Source organism: Pseudophryne corroboree, chromosome 9 (genome assembly GCF_028390025.1).
Source record: "Pseudophryne corroboree isolate aPseCor3 chromosome 9, aPseCor3.hap2, whole genome shotgun sequence".
Classification (NCBI taxonomy): Eukaryota; Metazoa; Chordata; class Amphibia; order Anura; family Myobatrachidae; genus Pseudophryne; species Pseudophryne corroboree.
Window position 1 is genome coordinate 40,526,642 of NC_086452.1, and position 15,243 is coordinate 40,541,884.

At 47.9% G+C, this 15,243-nt stretch overlaps 1 protein-coding gene across 7 annotated transcripts in view; it reads right to left on the reverse strand.

Moving 5' to 3' along the window:
• Positions 1–15,243, reverse strand: part of PATJ (PATJ crumbs cell polarity complex component) — a 446,647-nt gene that overhangs the window by 185,804 nt on the left and 245,600 nt on the right. For all 7 annotated transcript variants that reach the window (XM_063939224.1, XM_063939227.1, XM_063939228.1 and 4 more), the window contains 2 exons: positions 14,533–14,643; positions 13,155–13,220 (listed from right to left, as the gene is read on the reverse strand). In XM_063939224.1, coding sequence (XP_063795294.1) covers positions 13,155–13,220; positions 14,533–14,643 — 177 coding nt within the window. The remainder of the gene's footprint in view (positions 1–13,154; positions 13,221–14,532; positions 14,644–15,243) is intronic.

Genomic DNA, 15,243 nt, shown 5'->3' on the forward strand with positions numbered 1-15,243 from the left:
AGACACCGAACAAGACTTCAACCGACAAATGTTCATTTACCTGACATAGAATACCACTGCATTTACCGTAATTATGTCTTTTCTTCATCTCTACAACCTTCAGGTAATTACACACATAGTATAGGGAATACAGGCACAGATATCAGCAATCACATATTCCCCCATTCATGTATCATCAACTAAAATGTGCTCCCCATTTTGTTCCGAAAAGAGCTCGGTAAAGTTTGACAGCCCATCCACAGACCCGTACCACGGGATAAGAAGGAATTCAAATGTATACTTCGCAATGCCTCGAAGCTTGATTTAAAACACGTACGGCACGATGATACATGACCCCCAAACACGGATTCATACACACATGCTTCTGCTATCTCACTAGGTCATACCCTTTTCCTACCTTCTCCTCTCCTCCCCTACCCAACCATGTAAATGTATTAACCCCTGACATATATTTTTCTCTTTTTGAAATGTTTTAGGAAGTGGCAGTTATTGTTGACTGCCAAAGGGTGGACTGTCAAAGTCAGAAAAATATCTCTATGCACACTGCCATATTTGCACCTCACACAGGTCTGCGCTGCGCATGCGTGCGCTCTCCCGTGCGTGCGCATACTCGCTGTTGCGGGCACCCGCGGGCGCGCGGTATGTGCATTTACGGTAGAGTTCATGTGTTCGTAGCGGGCGACTCTTTCGTTACATATTTTCACTATATAATGTATTTTGTAGATCATGGTCCCTTTGATAGATTCTGAAAGTTTGGTTAATGTAGAATGTTCGTGAACAGAGAAATCCCCCTTTGTTTGATACGAAGGGTCAGACAGGAGTAATACAGTGGTGTTTAGTATCCATCGGAAGAGTATCTAATTAGCAATATTCCGGTGTTGGTTTGAAGCGGATTAATCGCTCGTGCGAATAGTTATGGACATAAGAAGTTTATGTCCATTTACTATTATTTGCACTTAATTATCCATGCGGCGGGAAACCCAGTTTCCCTCCCACCTGAGCTGTTGGAAATAGTCACAGCCCACCTGTATGAATCAACCTATGACCTTTTGTTATAATGCGAGGAGGAATTCCTGTGTCCAATGAACAATGAGATTGTAGGGACCATTGAATTGTATTGTGTGTGGGGCATAAATAGACAAGCCGATCACATCCAGCTCTCACTCTTCAACGGTTATCATTGCTGAAAATCGGGAGCTGGATGTCCAGAGGCGCATGCGATCGTTTCCTTTGTGCGTAAGTTTTCTCCGCAATCATATTGTCTATCTTGTTGTTATGGGCCATATCTCTCTCTCTCTCTTCTCCTCTTTCTCTCATAGTCTCTTAAACGTAATAGTATTGTATTGTATTTCCTGTGTAGTTATCTGGTTAGGTAGTCTATGTTATATTGTAGTGTATGACTTGTATTGTATTAATTCTTTTGCAAGTATAACATTCATAATATATATATTAGGCGTTGGACCCTAAGCACGGTATCTGTGTATTTCTTATAGTGTTAAGTATTCTCAGAGCGTCGGTGACGCTCAAACAGCTTTTAAGTTAATAAGGTTACACTGTGTTGCATCTACATCCTATCTCTGCACTAAGGTTTTACAGCATATTACATTGTTTATGGTTTAGATAATAAGAATTTACTTACCGATAATTCTATTTCTCGGAGTCCGTAGTGGATGCTGGGGTTCCTGAAAGGACCATGGGGGGATAGCGGCTCCGCAGGAGACAGGGCACAAAAGTAAAGCTTTCCGATCAGGTGGTGTGCACTGGCTCCTCCCCCTATGACCCTCCTCCAAGCCAGTTAGGTACTGTGCCCGGACGAGCGTACACAATAAGGGAGGAATTTTGAATCCCGGGTAAGACTCATACCAGCCACACCAATCACACCGTACAACTTGTGATCTAAACCCAGTTAACAGTATGATAACAGCGGAGCCTCTGAAAAGATGGCTCACAACAATAATAACCCGATTTTTGTAACTATGTACAAGTATTGCAGATAATCCGCACTTGGGATGGGCGCCCAGCATCCACTACGGACTCCGAGAAATAGAATTATCGGTAAGTAAATTCTTATTTTCTCTATCGTCCTAGTGGATGCTGGGGTTCCTGAAAGGACCATGGGGATTATACCAAAACTCCCAAACGGGCGGGAGAGTGCGGATGACTCTGCAGCACCGAATGAGAGAACTCCAGGTCCTCCTTAGCCAGGGTATCAAATTTGTAGGATTTTACAAACGTGTTTGCCCCTGACTAAATAACCGCTCGGCAAAGTTGTAAAGCCGAGACCCCTCGGGCAGCCGCCCAAGATGAGCCCACCTTCCTTGTGGAATGGGCATTTACATATTTTGGCTGTGGCAGGCCTGCCACAGAATGTGCAAGCTGAATTGTATTACACATCCAACTAGCAATAGTCTGCTTAAAAGCAAGAGCACCCAGTTTGTTGGGTGCATACAGGATAACAGCAAGTCAGTTTTCCTGACTCCAGCCGTCCTGGAACCTATATTTTCAGGGCCCTGACAACATCTAGCAACTTGGAGTCCTCCAAGTCCCTAGTAGGTGCAAGGCACCACAATAAGCTGGTTCAGGTGAAACACTGACACCACCTTAGGGAGAGAACTGGGGACGAGTCCGCAGCTCTGCCCTGTCCGAATGGACAAACAAATATGGGCTTTTTTGAGAAAAAAACCACCAATTTGACACTCGCCTGGTCCAGGCCAGGGCCAAGAACATGGTCACTTTTCATGTGAGATGCTTCAAATCCACAGATTTGACTGGTTTTAAACCAATGTGATTTGAAGAATCCCAGAACTACGTTGAGATCCCACAGTGCCACTGGAGGCACAAAAGAGGGTTGTATATGCAATACTCCCTTGACAAAGTTCTGGACTTCAGGAACTGAAGCCAATTCTTTCTGGAAGAAAATTGACAGGGCCGAAATTTGAACCTTAATGGACCCCAATTTGAGGCCCATAGACACTCCTGTTTGCAGGAAATGCAGGAATCGACCGAGTTGAAATTTCTTTGTGGGGCCTTCCTGGCCTCACACCACGCAACATATTTTCGCCACATGTGGTGATAATGTTGTGCGGTCACCTCCTTTCTGGCTTTGACCAGGGTAGGAATGACCTCTTCCGGAATGCCTTTTTCCCTTAGGATCCGGCGTTCCACCGCCATGCCAACAAACGCAGCTGCGGTAAGTCTTGGAACAGACATGGTACTTGCTGAAGCAAGTCCCTTCTTAGCGGCAGAGGCCATAAGACCTCTGTAAACATCTCTTGAAGTTCCGGGTACCAAGTCCTTCTTGGCCAATCCGGAGCCATGAGTATAGTTCTTACTCCTCTACGTCTTATAATTCTCAGCACCTTAGGTATGAGAAGCAGAGGAGGGAACACATACACCGACTGGTACACCCACGGTGTTACCAGAACGTCCACAGCTATTGCCTGAGGGTCTCTTGACCTGGCGCAATACCTGTCCCGTTTTTTGTTCAGACGGGACGCCATCATGTCCACCTTTGGTATTTCCCAACGGTTTACAATCATGTGGAAAAAACTTCCCGATGAAGTTTCCACTCTCCCGGGTGGAGGTCGTGCCTGCTGAGGAAGTCTGCTTCCCAGTTTCCATTCCCGGGATGAAACACTGCTGACAGTGCTATCACATGATTTTCCGCCCAGCGAAAAGTCCTTGCAGTTTTTGCCATTGCCCTCCTGCTTCTTGTGTCGCCCTGTCTGTTTACGTGGGCGACTGCCGTGATGTTTTTCCCACTGGATCAATACCGGCTGACCTTGAAGCAGAGGTCTTGCTAAGCTTAGAGCATTATAAATTTACCCTTAGCTCCAGTATATTTATGTGGAGAAAAGTCTCCAGACTTGATCACACTCCCTGGAAATGTTTTCCTTGTGTGACTGCTCCCCAGCCTCTCGGGCTGGGCTCCGTGGTCACCAGCATCCAATCCTGAATGCCGAATCTGCGGCCCTCTAGAAGATGAGCACTCTGTAACCACCACAGGAGAGACACCCTTGTCCTTGGATATAGGGTTATCCGCTGATGCATCTGAAGATGCGATCCGGACCATTTGTCCAGCAGATCCCACTGAAAAGTTCTTGCGTGAAATCTGCCGAATGGAATTTCTTCGTAGGAAGCCACCATTTTCTACCAGGACCCTTGTGCAATGATGCACTGTTTTTAGGAGGTTCCTGACTAGCTCGGATAACTCCCTGGCTTTCTCTTTCGGGAGAAACACCTTTTTCTGGACTGTGTCCAGAATCATCCCTAGGCACAGCAGACGTGTCGTCGGGATCAGCTGCGATTTTGGAATATTTAGAATCCACCCGTGCTGTTGTAGCAGTATCCGAGATAGTGCTACTCCTACCTCCAACTGTTCCCTGGACTATGCCCTTATCAGGAGATCGTCCAAGTAAGGGATAATTAAGACGCCTTTTCTTCGAAGAAGAATCATCATTTCGGCCATTACCTTAGTAAAGACCCGGGGTGCCGTGGACAATCCAAACGGCAGCGTCTGAAACTGATAGTGACAGTTCTGCACCACGAACCTGAGGTACCCTTAGTGAGAAGGGCAAATTTGGGACATAGAGGTAAGCATCCCTGATGTCCCGGGACACTATATAGTCCCCTTCTTCCTGTTCGTTATCACTGCTCTGAGTGACTCCATCTTGATTTGAACCTTTGTAAGTGTTCAAAAATTTTTTAGATTTAGAATAAGTCTCACCTAGCCTTCTGGCTTCAGTACCACAATATAGTGTGGAATAATACCCCTTTTCTTGTAGTAGGAGGGGTAATTTAATTATCACCTGCTGGGAATACAGCTTGTGAATTTTTTCCCATACTGCCTCCTTGTCGGAGGGAGACCTTGGTAAAGCAGACTTCAGGAGCCTGCGAAAGGGAAACGTCTCGACATTCCAATCTGTACCCCTGGGATACTACTTGTAGGATCCAGGGGTCCTGTACGGTCTCAGCGCCATGCTGAGAACTTGTCAGAAGCGGTGGAACGCTTCTGTTCCTGGGAATGGGCTGCCTGCTGCAGTCTTCTTCCCTTTCCTCTATCCCTGGGCAGATATGATCTTATAGGGACGAAAGGACTGAGGCTGAAAAGACGGTGTCTTTTTCTGCAGAGATGTGACTTAGGGTAAAAACGGTGGATTTTCCAGCAGTTGCCGTGGCCACCAGGTCCGATGGACCGACCCCAAATAACTCCTCTTCCTTTATACGGCAATACACCTTTGTGCCGTTTGGAATCTGCATCACCTGACCCCTGTCGTGTCCATAACATCTTCTGGCAGTTATGGACATCGCATTTACTCTTGATGCCAGAGTGCAAATATCCCTCTGTGCATCTCGCATATATAGAAATGCATCCTTTAAATGCTCTATAGTCAATAAAATACTGTCCCTGTCAAGGGTATCAATATTTTTAGTCAGGGAATCCGACCAAGCCACCCCAGCTCTGCACATCCAGGCTGAGGCGATCGCTGGTCGCAGTATAACACCAGTATGTGTGTATATACTTTTTATGATATTTTCCAGCCTCCTGTCAGCTGGTCCTTGAGGACGGCCCTATCTATAGACGGTACCGCCACTTGTTTTGATAAGCGTGTGAGCGCCTTATCCACCCTAAGGGGTGTTTCCCAACGCGCCCTAACTTCTGGCGGGAAAGGGTATACCGCCCATAATTTTCTATCGGGGGGAACCCACGCATCATCACACACTTTATTTAATTTATCTGATTCAGGAAAAACTATGGTAGTTTTTTCACATCCCACATAATACCCTCTTTTGTGGTACTTGTAGTATCAGAAATATGTAACACCTCCTTCATTGCCTTTAACGTGTGGCCCTAATAAGGAATACGTTTGTTTATTCACCGTCGACACTGGATTCAGTGTCCCTGTCTGTGTCTGTGTCGACCGACTAAAGTAAACGGGCGTTTTAAAACCCCTGACGGTGTTTTTGAGACGTCTGGACCGGTACTAATTGTTTGTCGGCCGTCTCATGTCGTCAACCGACCTTGCAGCGTGTTGACATTATCACGTAATTCCCTAAATAAGCCATCCATTCCGGTGTCGACTCCCTAGAGAGTGACATCACCATTACAGGCAATTGCTCCGCCTCCTCACCAACATCGTCATCCTACATGTCGACACACACGTACCGACACACAGCACACACACAGGGAATGCTCTGATAGAGGACAGGACCCACTAGCCCTTTGGAGAGACAGAGGGAGAGTTTGCCAGCACACACCAAAAACGCTATAATTATATAGGGACAACCTTATATAAGTGTTTTCCCTTATAGCATCTTTTTTATATATTTCTAACGCCAAATTAGTGCCCCCCCTCTCTGTTTTAACCCTGTTTCTGTAGTGCAGTGCAGGGGAGAGCCTGGGAGCCTTCCCTCCAGCCTTTCTGTGAGGGAAAATGGCGCTGTGTGCTGAGGAGATAGGCCCCGCCCCTTTTTCGGCGGCCTCGTCTCCCGCTCTTAACGGATTCTGGCAGGGGTTAAATATCTCCATATAGCCTCCGGAGGCTATATGTGAGGTATTTTTAGCCAAAATAGGTTTTCATTTGCCTCCCAGGGCGCCCCCCTCCCAGCGCCCTGCACCCTCAGTGACTGCCGTGTGAAGTGTGCTGAGAGGAAAATGGCACACAGCTGCAGTGCTGTGCGCTACCTTTAGAAGACTGAGGAGTCTTCTGCCGCCGATTCTGGACCTCTTCTTATTTCAGCATCTGCAAGGGGGCCGGCGGCAAGGCTCCGGTGACCATCCAGGCTGTACCTGTGATCGTCCCTCTGGAGCTGATGTCCAGTAGCCAAGAAGCCAATCCATCCTGCACGCAGGTGAGTTCACTTCTTCTCCCCTAAGTCCCTCGTTGCAGTGATCCTGTTGCCAGCAGGACTCACTGTAAAATAAAAAACCTAAGCTAAACTTTTCTAAGCAGCTCTTTAGGAGAGCCACCTAGATTGCACCCTTCTCGGCCGGGCACAAAAATCTAACTGGCTTGGAGGAGGGTCATAGGGGGAGGAGCCAGTGCACACCACCTGATCGGAAAGCTTTACTTTTGTGCCCTGTCTCCTGCGGAGCCGCTATCCCCCCATGGTCCTTTCAGGAACCCCAGCATCCACTAGGACGATAGAGAAATAAAGGTTTAACATTGTGAGCGTCTGCGCCGCTCGTGATCTCCTCGTGGTCTCGAGCGTCCGCTACACTCTGATAGCGTAGCATTACGGTAGTCGCTCACCTATAAGTGTGCCCGATACCAACAGCGTATTCTCGTGAGCGTCTGTATCGCTCGAGCAGCCCGCTCCCGATACAGCGTCCGTTACGCTATAGTGAACCATTACGTTAGTCAGCAGCCAATAGCGTGCCTGCCTGTGATCTCTTGGCCGTGAGCGAACGTGACGCTTGAGCGTCTCGACCACGGCTAAGCGATTGTTACGCAACGAGCGTACCCTTACGGTACTTCATACGTAAATAGCGTACAGTGTTCTTAGACCTCATAAAGGGTTTTATATAAGATAAATATTTAGCTTTATCAGCTGATACGGCAGTAGCACACAGTCACAGACACATGGCTGTACACCAGGGGAAGGGCTGATACAGGTATTAGCACACAGTCACAGAGGCACGGCTGTACACCAGGGGAGGGGCTGATACCGGCAGTAGTACACAGTCACAGACGCACGGCTGTACACCAGGGGAAGGGCTGATACCGTTATTAGCACACAGTCACAGACGCATGGCTGTACACCAGGGAAGGGCTGATACCGGCATTAGCACACAGTCACAGACGCACGGCTGTACACCAGGGGAAGGGCTGATACCAGTATTAGCACACAGTCACAGACGCATGGCTGTATACCAGGGTAAGGGCTGATACCGGCATTAGCACACAGTCACAGACGCACGGCTGTACACCAGGGGAAGGGCTGATACCGGCATTAGCACACAGTCACAGACGCACGGCTGTACACCAGGGAAGGGCTGATACCGGGATTAGCACACAGTCACAGACGCACGGCTGTACACCAGGGGAAGGGCTGATACAGGCATTAGCACACAGTCACAGACGCACGGTTGTACACCAGGGAAGGGCTGATACCGGCATTAGCACACAGTCACAGACGCACGGCTGTACACCAGGGGAAGGGCTGATACCGGCATTAGCACACAGTCACAGACGCACGGCTGTACACCAGGGGAAGGGCTGATACCGGCATTAGCACACAGTCACAGACGCACAGCTGTACACCAGGGGAAGGGCTGATACCAGTATTAACACACAGTCACAGACGCACGGCTGTACACCAGGGGAAGGGCTGATACGGCAGTAGCACACAGTCACAGACGCATGGCTGTACACCAGGGGAAGGGCTGATACCGGCATTAGCACACAGTCACAGACGCACGGCTGTACACCAGGGGAAGGGCTGATACCGGCAGTAGCACACAGTCACAGACGCACGGCTGTACACCAGGGGAAGGGCTGATACGGCAGTAGCACACAGTCACAGACACATGGCTGTACACCAGGGGAAGGGCTGATACAGGTATTAGCACACAGTCACAGAGGCACGGCTGTACACCAGGGGAGGGGCTGATACCGGCAGTAGCACACAGTCACAGACGCACGGCTGTACACCAGGGAAGGGCTGATACCGGGATTAGCACACAGTCACAGACGCACGGCTGTACACCAGGGGAAGGGCTAATACAGGTATTAGCACACAGTCACAGACGCACGGCTGTACACCAGGGAAGGGCTGATACAGGCATTAGCACACAGTCACAGACGCACGGCTGTACACCAGGGGAAGGGCTGATACCGGCATTAGCACACAGTCACAGACGCACGGCTGTACACCAGGGGAAGGGCTGATACCGGCATTAGCACATAGTCACAGACGCACGGCTGTACACCTGGGGAAGGGCTGATACCGGCAGTAGCACACAGTCACAGACACACGGCTGTACACCAGGGGAGGGGCTGATACCGGCAGTAGCACACAGTCACAGACGCACGGCTGTACATCAGGGAAGGGCTGATACCGGCATTAGCACACAGTCACAGACGCACAGCTGTACACCAGGGGAAGGGCTGATAACTGGCATTAGCACACAGTCACAGACGCACGGCTGTACACCGGGGGAAGGGCTGATACCGGCAGTAGCACACAGTCACAGACGCACGGCTGTACACCTGGGGAAGGGCTGATACCGGCATTAGCACACAGTCACAGATGCACGGCTGTACACCAGTGGAAGGCTGATACCGGCATTAGCACAAAGTCACACGGCTGTAAACCAGGGGAAGGGCTGATACCGGCATTAGCACATAGTCACAGATGCACTGCTGTACACCAGGGGAAGGGTTGATACCGGCATTAGCACACAGTCACAGACGTACGGCTGTACACCAGGGAAGGGCTGATACCGGCATTAGCACACAGTCACAGACGTACGGCTGTACACCAGGGGAAGGGCTGATACCGGCATAAGCACACAGTCACAGATGTACGGCTGTACACCAGGGGAAGAGCCGATACCGGAATTAGCACAGTCACAGACGCACGGCTGTACACCAGGGAAGGGCTGATACCGGCATTAGCACACAGTCACAGACGCACGGCTGTACACCAGGGGAAGGGCTGATACCGGCATTAGCACACAGTCACAGACGCATGGCTGTACACCAGGGGAAGGGCTGATACCAGCATTAGCACACAGTCACAGACGCACGGCTGTACACCAGGGGAAGGGCGGATACCGGCAGTAGCACACAGTCACAGACACATGGCTGTACACCAGGGGAAGGGCTGATACAGGTATTAGCACACAGTCACAGAGGCACGGCTGTACACCAGGGGAGGGGCTGATACCGGCAGTAGTACACAGTCACAGACGCACGGCTGTACACCAGGGGAAGGGCTGATACCGTTATTAGCACACAGTCACAGACGCATGGCTGTACACCAGGGAAGGGCTGATACCGGCATTAGCACACAGTCACAGACACACAGCTGTACACCAGGGGAAGGGCTGATACCGGCATCAGCACACAGTCACAGACGCACGGCTGTACACCAGGGAAGGGCTGATACCGGGATTAGCACACAGTCACAGACGCACGGCTGTACACCAGGGGAAGGGCTGATACAGGCATTAGCACACAGTCACAGACGCACGGCTGTACACCAGGGAAGGGCTGATACCGGCAGTAGCACACAGTCACAGACGCACGGCTGTACACCAGGGGAAGGGCTGATACCGGCATTAGCACACAGTCACAGACACACAGCTGTACACCAGGGGAAGGGCTGATACCGGCATTAGCACACAGTCACAGACGCACGGCTATACACTAGGGGAAGGGCCGATACCGGCATTAGCACACAGTCACAGACGCACGGCTGTACACCAGGGGAAGGGCTGATACCGGCAGTAGCACACAGTCACAGACGCACGGCTGTACACCAGGAGAAGGGCTGATACCGGCATTAGCACACAGTCACACGGCTGTACACCAGGGGAAGGGCTGATACCGGCATTAGCACACAGTCACAGACGCACGGCTGTACACCAGGGGAAGGGCTGATACCGGCATTAGCACACATTCACAGACGCACGGCTGTACACCAGGAGAAGGGCTGATACCGGCATTAGCACACAGTCACAGACGCACGGCTGTACACCAGGGGAAGGGCTGATACCGGCATTAGCACACAGTCACAGACGCAGGGCTGTACACCAGGGGAAGGGCTGATACCGGCAGTAGCACACAGTCACAGACGCACGGCTGTACACCAGGAGAAGGGCTGATACCGGCATTAGCACACAGTCACACGGCTGTACACCAGGGGAAGGGCTGATACCGGCATTAGCACACAGTCACAGACGCACGGCTGTACACCAGGGGAAGGGCTGATACCGGCATTAGCACACAGTCACACGGCTGTACACTAGGGAAGAGCTGCTACAATAAAAACCGCTAAAGTGGTGGCAGCAACGTGTGACTCAGAATCAGCCACAAACTGTCACATGCTCTCACGGGAGTTGCGAATATCTGTCCCAAACCACAGCGTTCTACATGAACAGCCCTGTACAGCAGTGCCTCGTGCCTCAATGGTGTCACTGGTTCCTAGTGAATGAACAGACAGGGTAGCAGACATCTTTCACTTCCAGAATAATATATTTGATATTAGCTGAACTAGACTATAAAACCAAAGGTCAAGAAATAACAATAGTAATAAAAAAAATAAAAAAATAAAAACAACAGCGAGAAAGGATGAGTCTAAGTCATGAATATACTGCAAGTAAACAAATCCGCTAACTAACGAATGACATGCAATCAAGAAGCCTGATTAGAAAAGATAATTACTGGTTACTAAATACAGTTGCTGAATAGCAATGTAACACTTTGGGAAATATATTAATTGAATAAGTCCTGGTTTACTTAAAAATAAGCACCATCTGGAGATGCCTGGGAAATGCTTAGTCACATAAAAATTAATAGATGTGAGCGATTGCACTGAGTAATTACAGCACGATAATTGTCCTAATGATTAAGACTATTAGTAAAATAACTGAAGTCTAAAGCAAAACATGATGCATCAGGCTCTAAAGCATGACCATCTGCTGTAATGATTCATCTGCCATGAAACACAAGGATAAGAACATAAGGTGTGGACAGCATCGCACATGTATCTGGCTGAAAGTGGATTGGGCATATGCAGACCAATGGAGCAACCATGGTGGCTGGACCAGTGTGTACCTGATCATTTACTAGGAACCAGTGGCATCTTTGAGGCACTGCAGGACTAATATTCATGAGACCTGACTAATATTCATGAGACCTGACTAATATTCATGAGGCCTAACTAATATTCATGAGGTCTAACTAATATTCATGAGGCCTGGGTTGATGAGTTTTAGAAAGTACAGGGGATGAAGTCGATGGATGGAGAAGGTAGAATTGTGAGGGACACAGCTGAAGTAAATGGGTTGGGGAAGGTAGAATTGTGAGGGACACAGCTGAAGTAAATGGGTTGGGGAAAGTAGAATTGTGAGGGACTCAGCTGAAGTAAATGGGTTGGGGAAGGTAGAATTGTGATGGACTCATGTGAAGTAAATGGGTTGGGGAAGATAGAATTGTGAGGGACTCAGCTGAAGTAAATGGGTTGGGGAAAGTAGAATTGTGAGGGACACAGCTGAAGTAATTGGGTTGGGGAAGGGTAGAATTTGGAGTAAATGGGTTTTGTCCCTCACGCGTCTACCTTCACCAAACCATCAGACTTCAGCTTTGTTCTTCCATATTCTCACATATCCAATTCACCGATTTAAGTAAACTTTTGACTCTCAGGCCTAAGTTGCTGGGGTGTTTGTGGTTTGTCTCGGATAGTCACCCCAGCCAAGTAGTTCTTTCCTGGGAGACTCCAGTACCGTAACAACAACATTAGGTGCAACATATGAACTGTAGGTAGTAAATAATTTGGTTTAATCGTATAGGAACTGGTAAGAGTAGTGGGTACCTGTAAAAATTGAGAATCCCTCTTTTACAGAATATATATATTTTTTTAATGTTACACATGTGAATAGCCAAGTTAATATATTGGACATGGTATCGAAGGGTTGACCGTAACCATGCTGAAATTCATAAGGTCGACAATCTCAAACTGTGGACAGATTCACAATGTGGATATCTGAAATGTCGTTAGTTTCAGGATGCGGACTGTTAGGGTTAGGCTGGGGGGGTGGAGCGGGAGTTAGGGTTAGGCACAATGGGGCGGGATAGGGATAAGGGAGGGATAGTAATTGATTAGAGAAAAGCTTAAACAATAAATACAACTTTGTGCACAGCATAGAATGGCTTATTCAACTCTTTTCTGAAGACTTCTAAAACAAATACAAAATAGCCATGTGATATGCATTTGTGGGCTGACACCTGAGAGTGCCACCTAGGGCCCAGCGTCACCAGTGAGGAACCTCAAAACAATCCCATCTTGTAACTGTAACGCCCTTTTGTATTGTACACAAAACATCATGCAAGGATCCACAGGTATAGCTACAGGCGAGGAACGAGATTGTGCTTTTTGTCAGGGATTATGCACAAATGACTCGATGCTGTAATATTATCTGATCTCACCTTTTCTGAGGTGTCTGTGCTCACTTTGTCACACTTTGAGGGTTTAGGAGCCACAATGGACAGCACCTTAAAGAAATCAGGTCAAATAAATGGTTAAATGCCAGAGTTATATTGCTTCACAGTACAGTATTTGCAAATCAGAGGCCCTGCACATTTTTAAGAGCTAAATCATTTTTTATATTTCATTTAAAAAAAGTTAACTCACAATGTGCTCTAATGGTTACTTTGATGCCATCTAGTGGTTAATATTAGAAATAGCAAGATCAGATACCAGATTATGTATTATGGAGATGACCAGTGTCAGCGAACTCATAGCTCTTGCCGCTAACCTTAGCTTTTCCAGAAACTTGTTCAAAATGTCTCATTCTGTTATCTACTCATCTCAATTATGTTCAAACATTAGTACCAGTGTAGAATGTATGGTACGCAATACACATGCTGGGCCAGATTTCTGATTTGCCCTCAATCACGCAGACTCCCATTCATTTCATCTTTGTCCTTTCTCACTGGTTGTGATAAATGGAAAATGTAAAGGGTGGGACACAGTCCCACCTATAATGGCAGAATGATTTACTATATACAGTATACTCTTTAATTTGTGGAGGCAGCTAGGTTAAAACTATTTATTGTATGTATTGTTATGCATGCAGAGCAACCAGACAAAAATGGAACTCCCCTGCATGGGGAGAAATAACTAAGATGCTTTATGATACAAAGATCGCTGATCATGTAGTGGTATCCCACGGGGCCATCCTATCGTATAGGCAAACTGTGCAGCTGCCTAGGGCTCGACAATTCTAGGGGCCGAGCAGGGGCAGGTGGTGGTTACACAATCAGAGCAGCCAGACAGAGTTCCTCAATGGTAGCATCTAGTTACCCTTGGTGGAGGACCTTTCCCATAAGCCCCTGGGTTCATGTCACAAACTATTTGGAATAGTAACTGTGGTGTGCGAAGCAAGCTTGCGAGGGTCCAATGGTGCATAGATAAAACGAAATAACCTCAAACGAACGGAGAACGGATAAAACATTAGGTGCTGTAAGGGCGGAAGTTATCTACTGCACTCTCGTGCTGTCAATTCCTGGTCCTGATCACGAAGGGAACATAGACACAACCTTCATCAATTTATCACCTCTACCTGCCTCCCAGCCTGCAGCCGGACAGTGAATGGCTGTCCGCATGCTGATTGGTGGATGGCTTGAGCTATCCACCAATCAGAGTGCTGACAGCCATTCTCTGTATGGAAGCATGTGGAGAGACGGTGCATGATCGTAGGTTATGATTTTTTAAAATTGGTTCACGTGAATGGGTGGTTAGATGCCCCGACGCATTGCTTCACCCAGGGTCTACAATGCTGTTAAGATGGCCCTGGTGTCTCACCCGCGGAGCAGCCGATAAACTCTGGATGACGAAGACGACAGGATTTCCTGCGTTTTTAATGGCCTCCACAGCTTCATCGTGTCTGGCTTCTCGCAGGTCTACCCCCGACACCTGGAAATAATATGCAAAGGCAAGTTACACAGCTCAAATCAAGGTTCCATGTCATTATTTTATATGTAACAATTGGAAGACATAATCAGAGTTTTGTTGCAACTTTATTAATATACACACTAGTACTAATATTATCAACAACGCACCCCGGGGGCACCTACAAAAAAAAAAAGAGCAGGACTGGGTCAGATATCTTAAAGCAGAAGGATTATTGGAGCCATAAAACAAAAGGAGTACATTAATAAAATGTAAAAAATGTAAGATACTGTAACTTAAACAAAATATTTAAATACACTTATTTACAACTTTATTAACATTTAACATGACAATATTTGTCAAGTATAAATCAGACGTTTTATAATACTATGTGTAACAACTCCCGGGGTGCAATTCCCACACGTGTCTGGGGTAACAGAGTGTCTAGATCAGATGCTCCTGCGTGTGACACCAGTGGGGACAGAGGCAGATATTGCTGTAAGTATGTTATACAGAAGACTAATTGGGGGCTGCAATGAAAGCTATGGAGGTGCTCGTCAGAATAGAGCCCTGTATGAGAACACAAGTCTACAGGCAGGGCCCTTATACGTCACCCAATGTAGC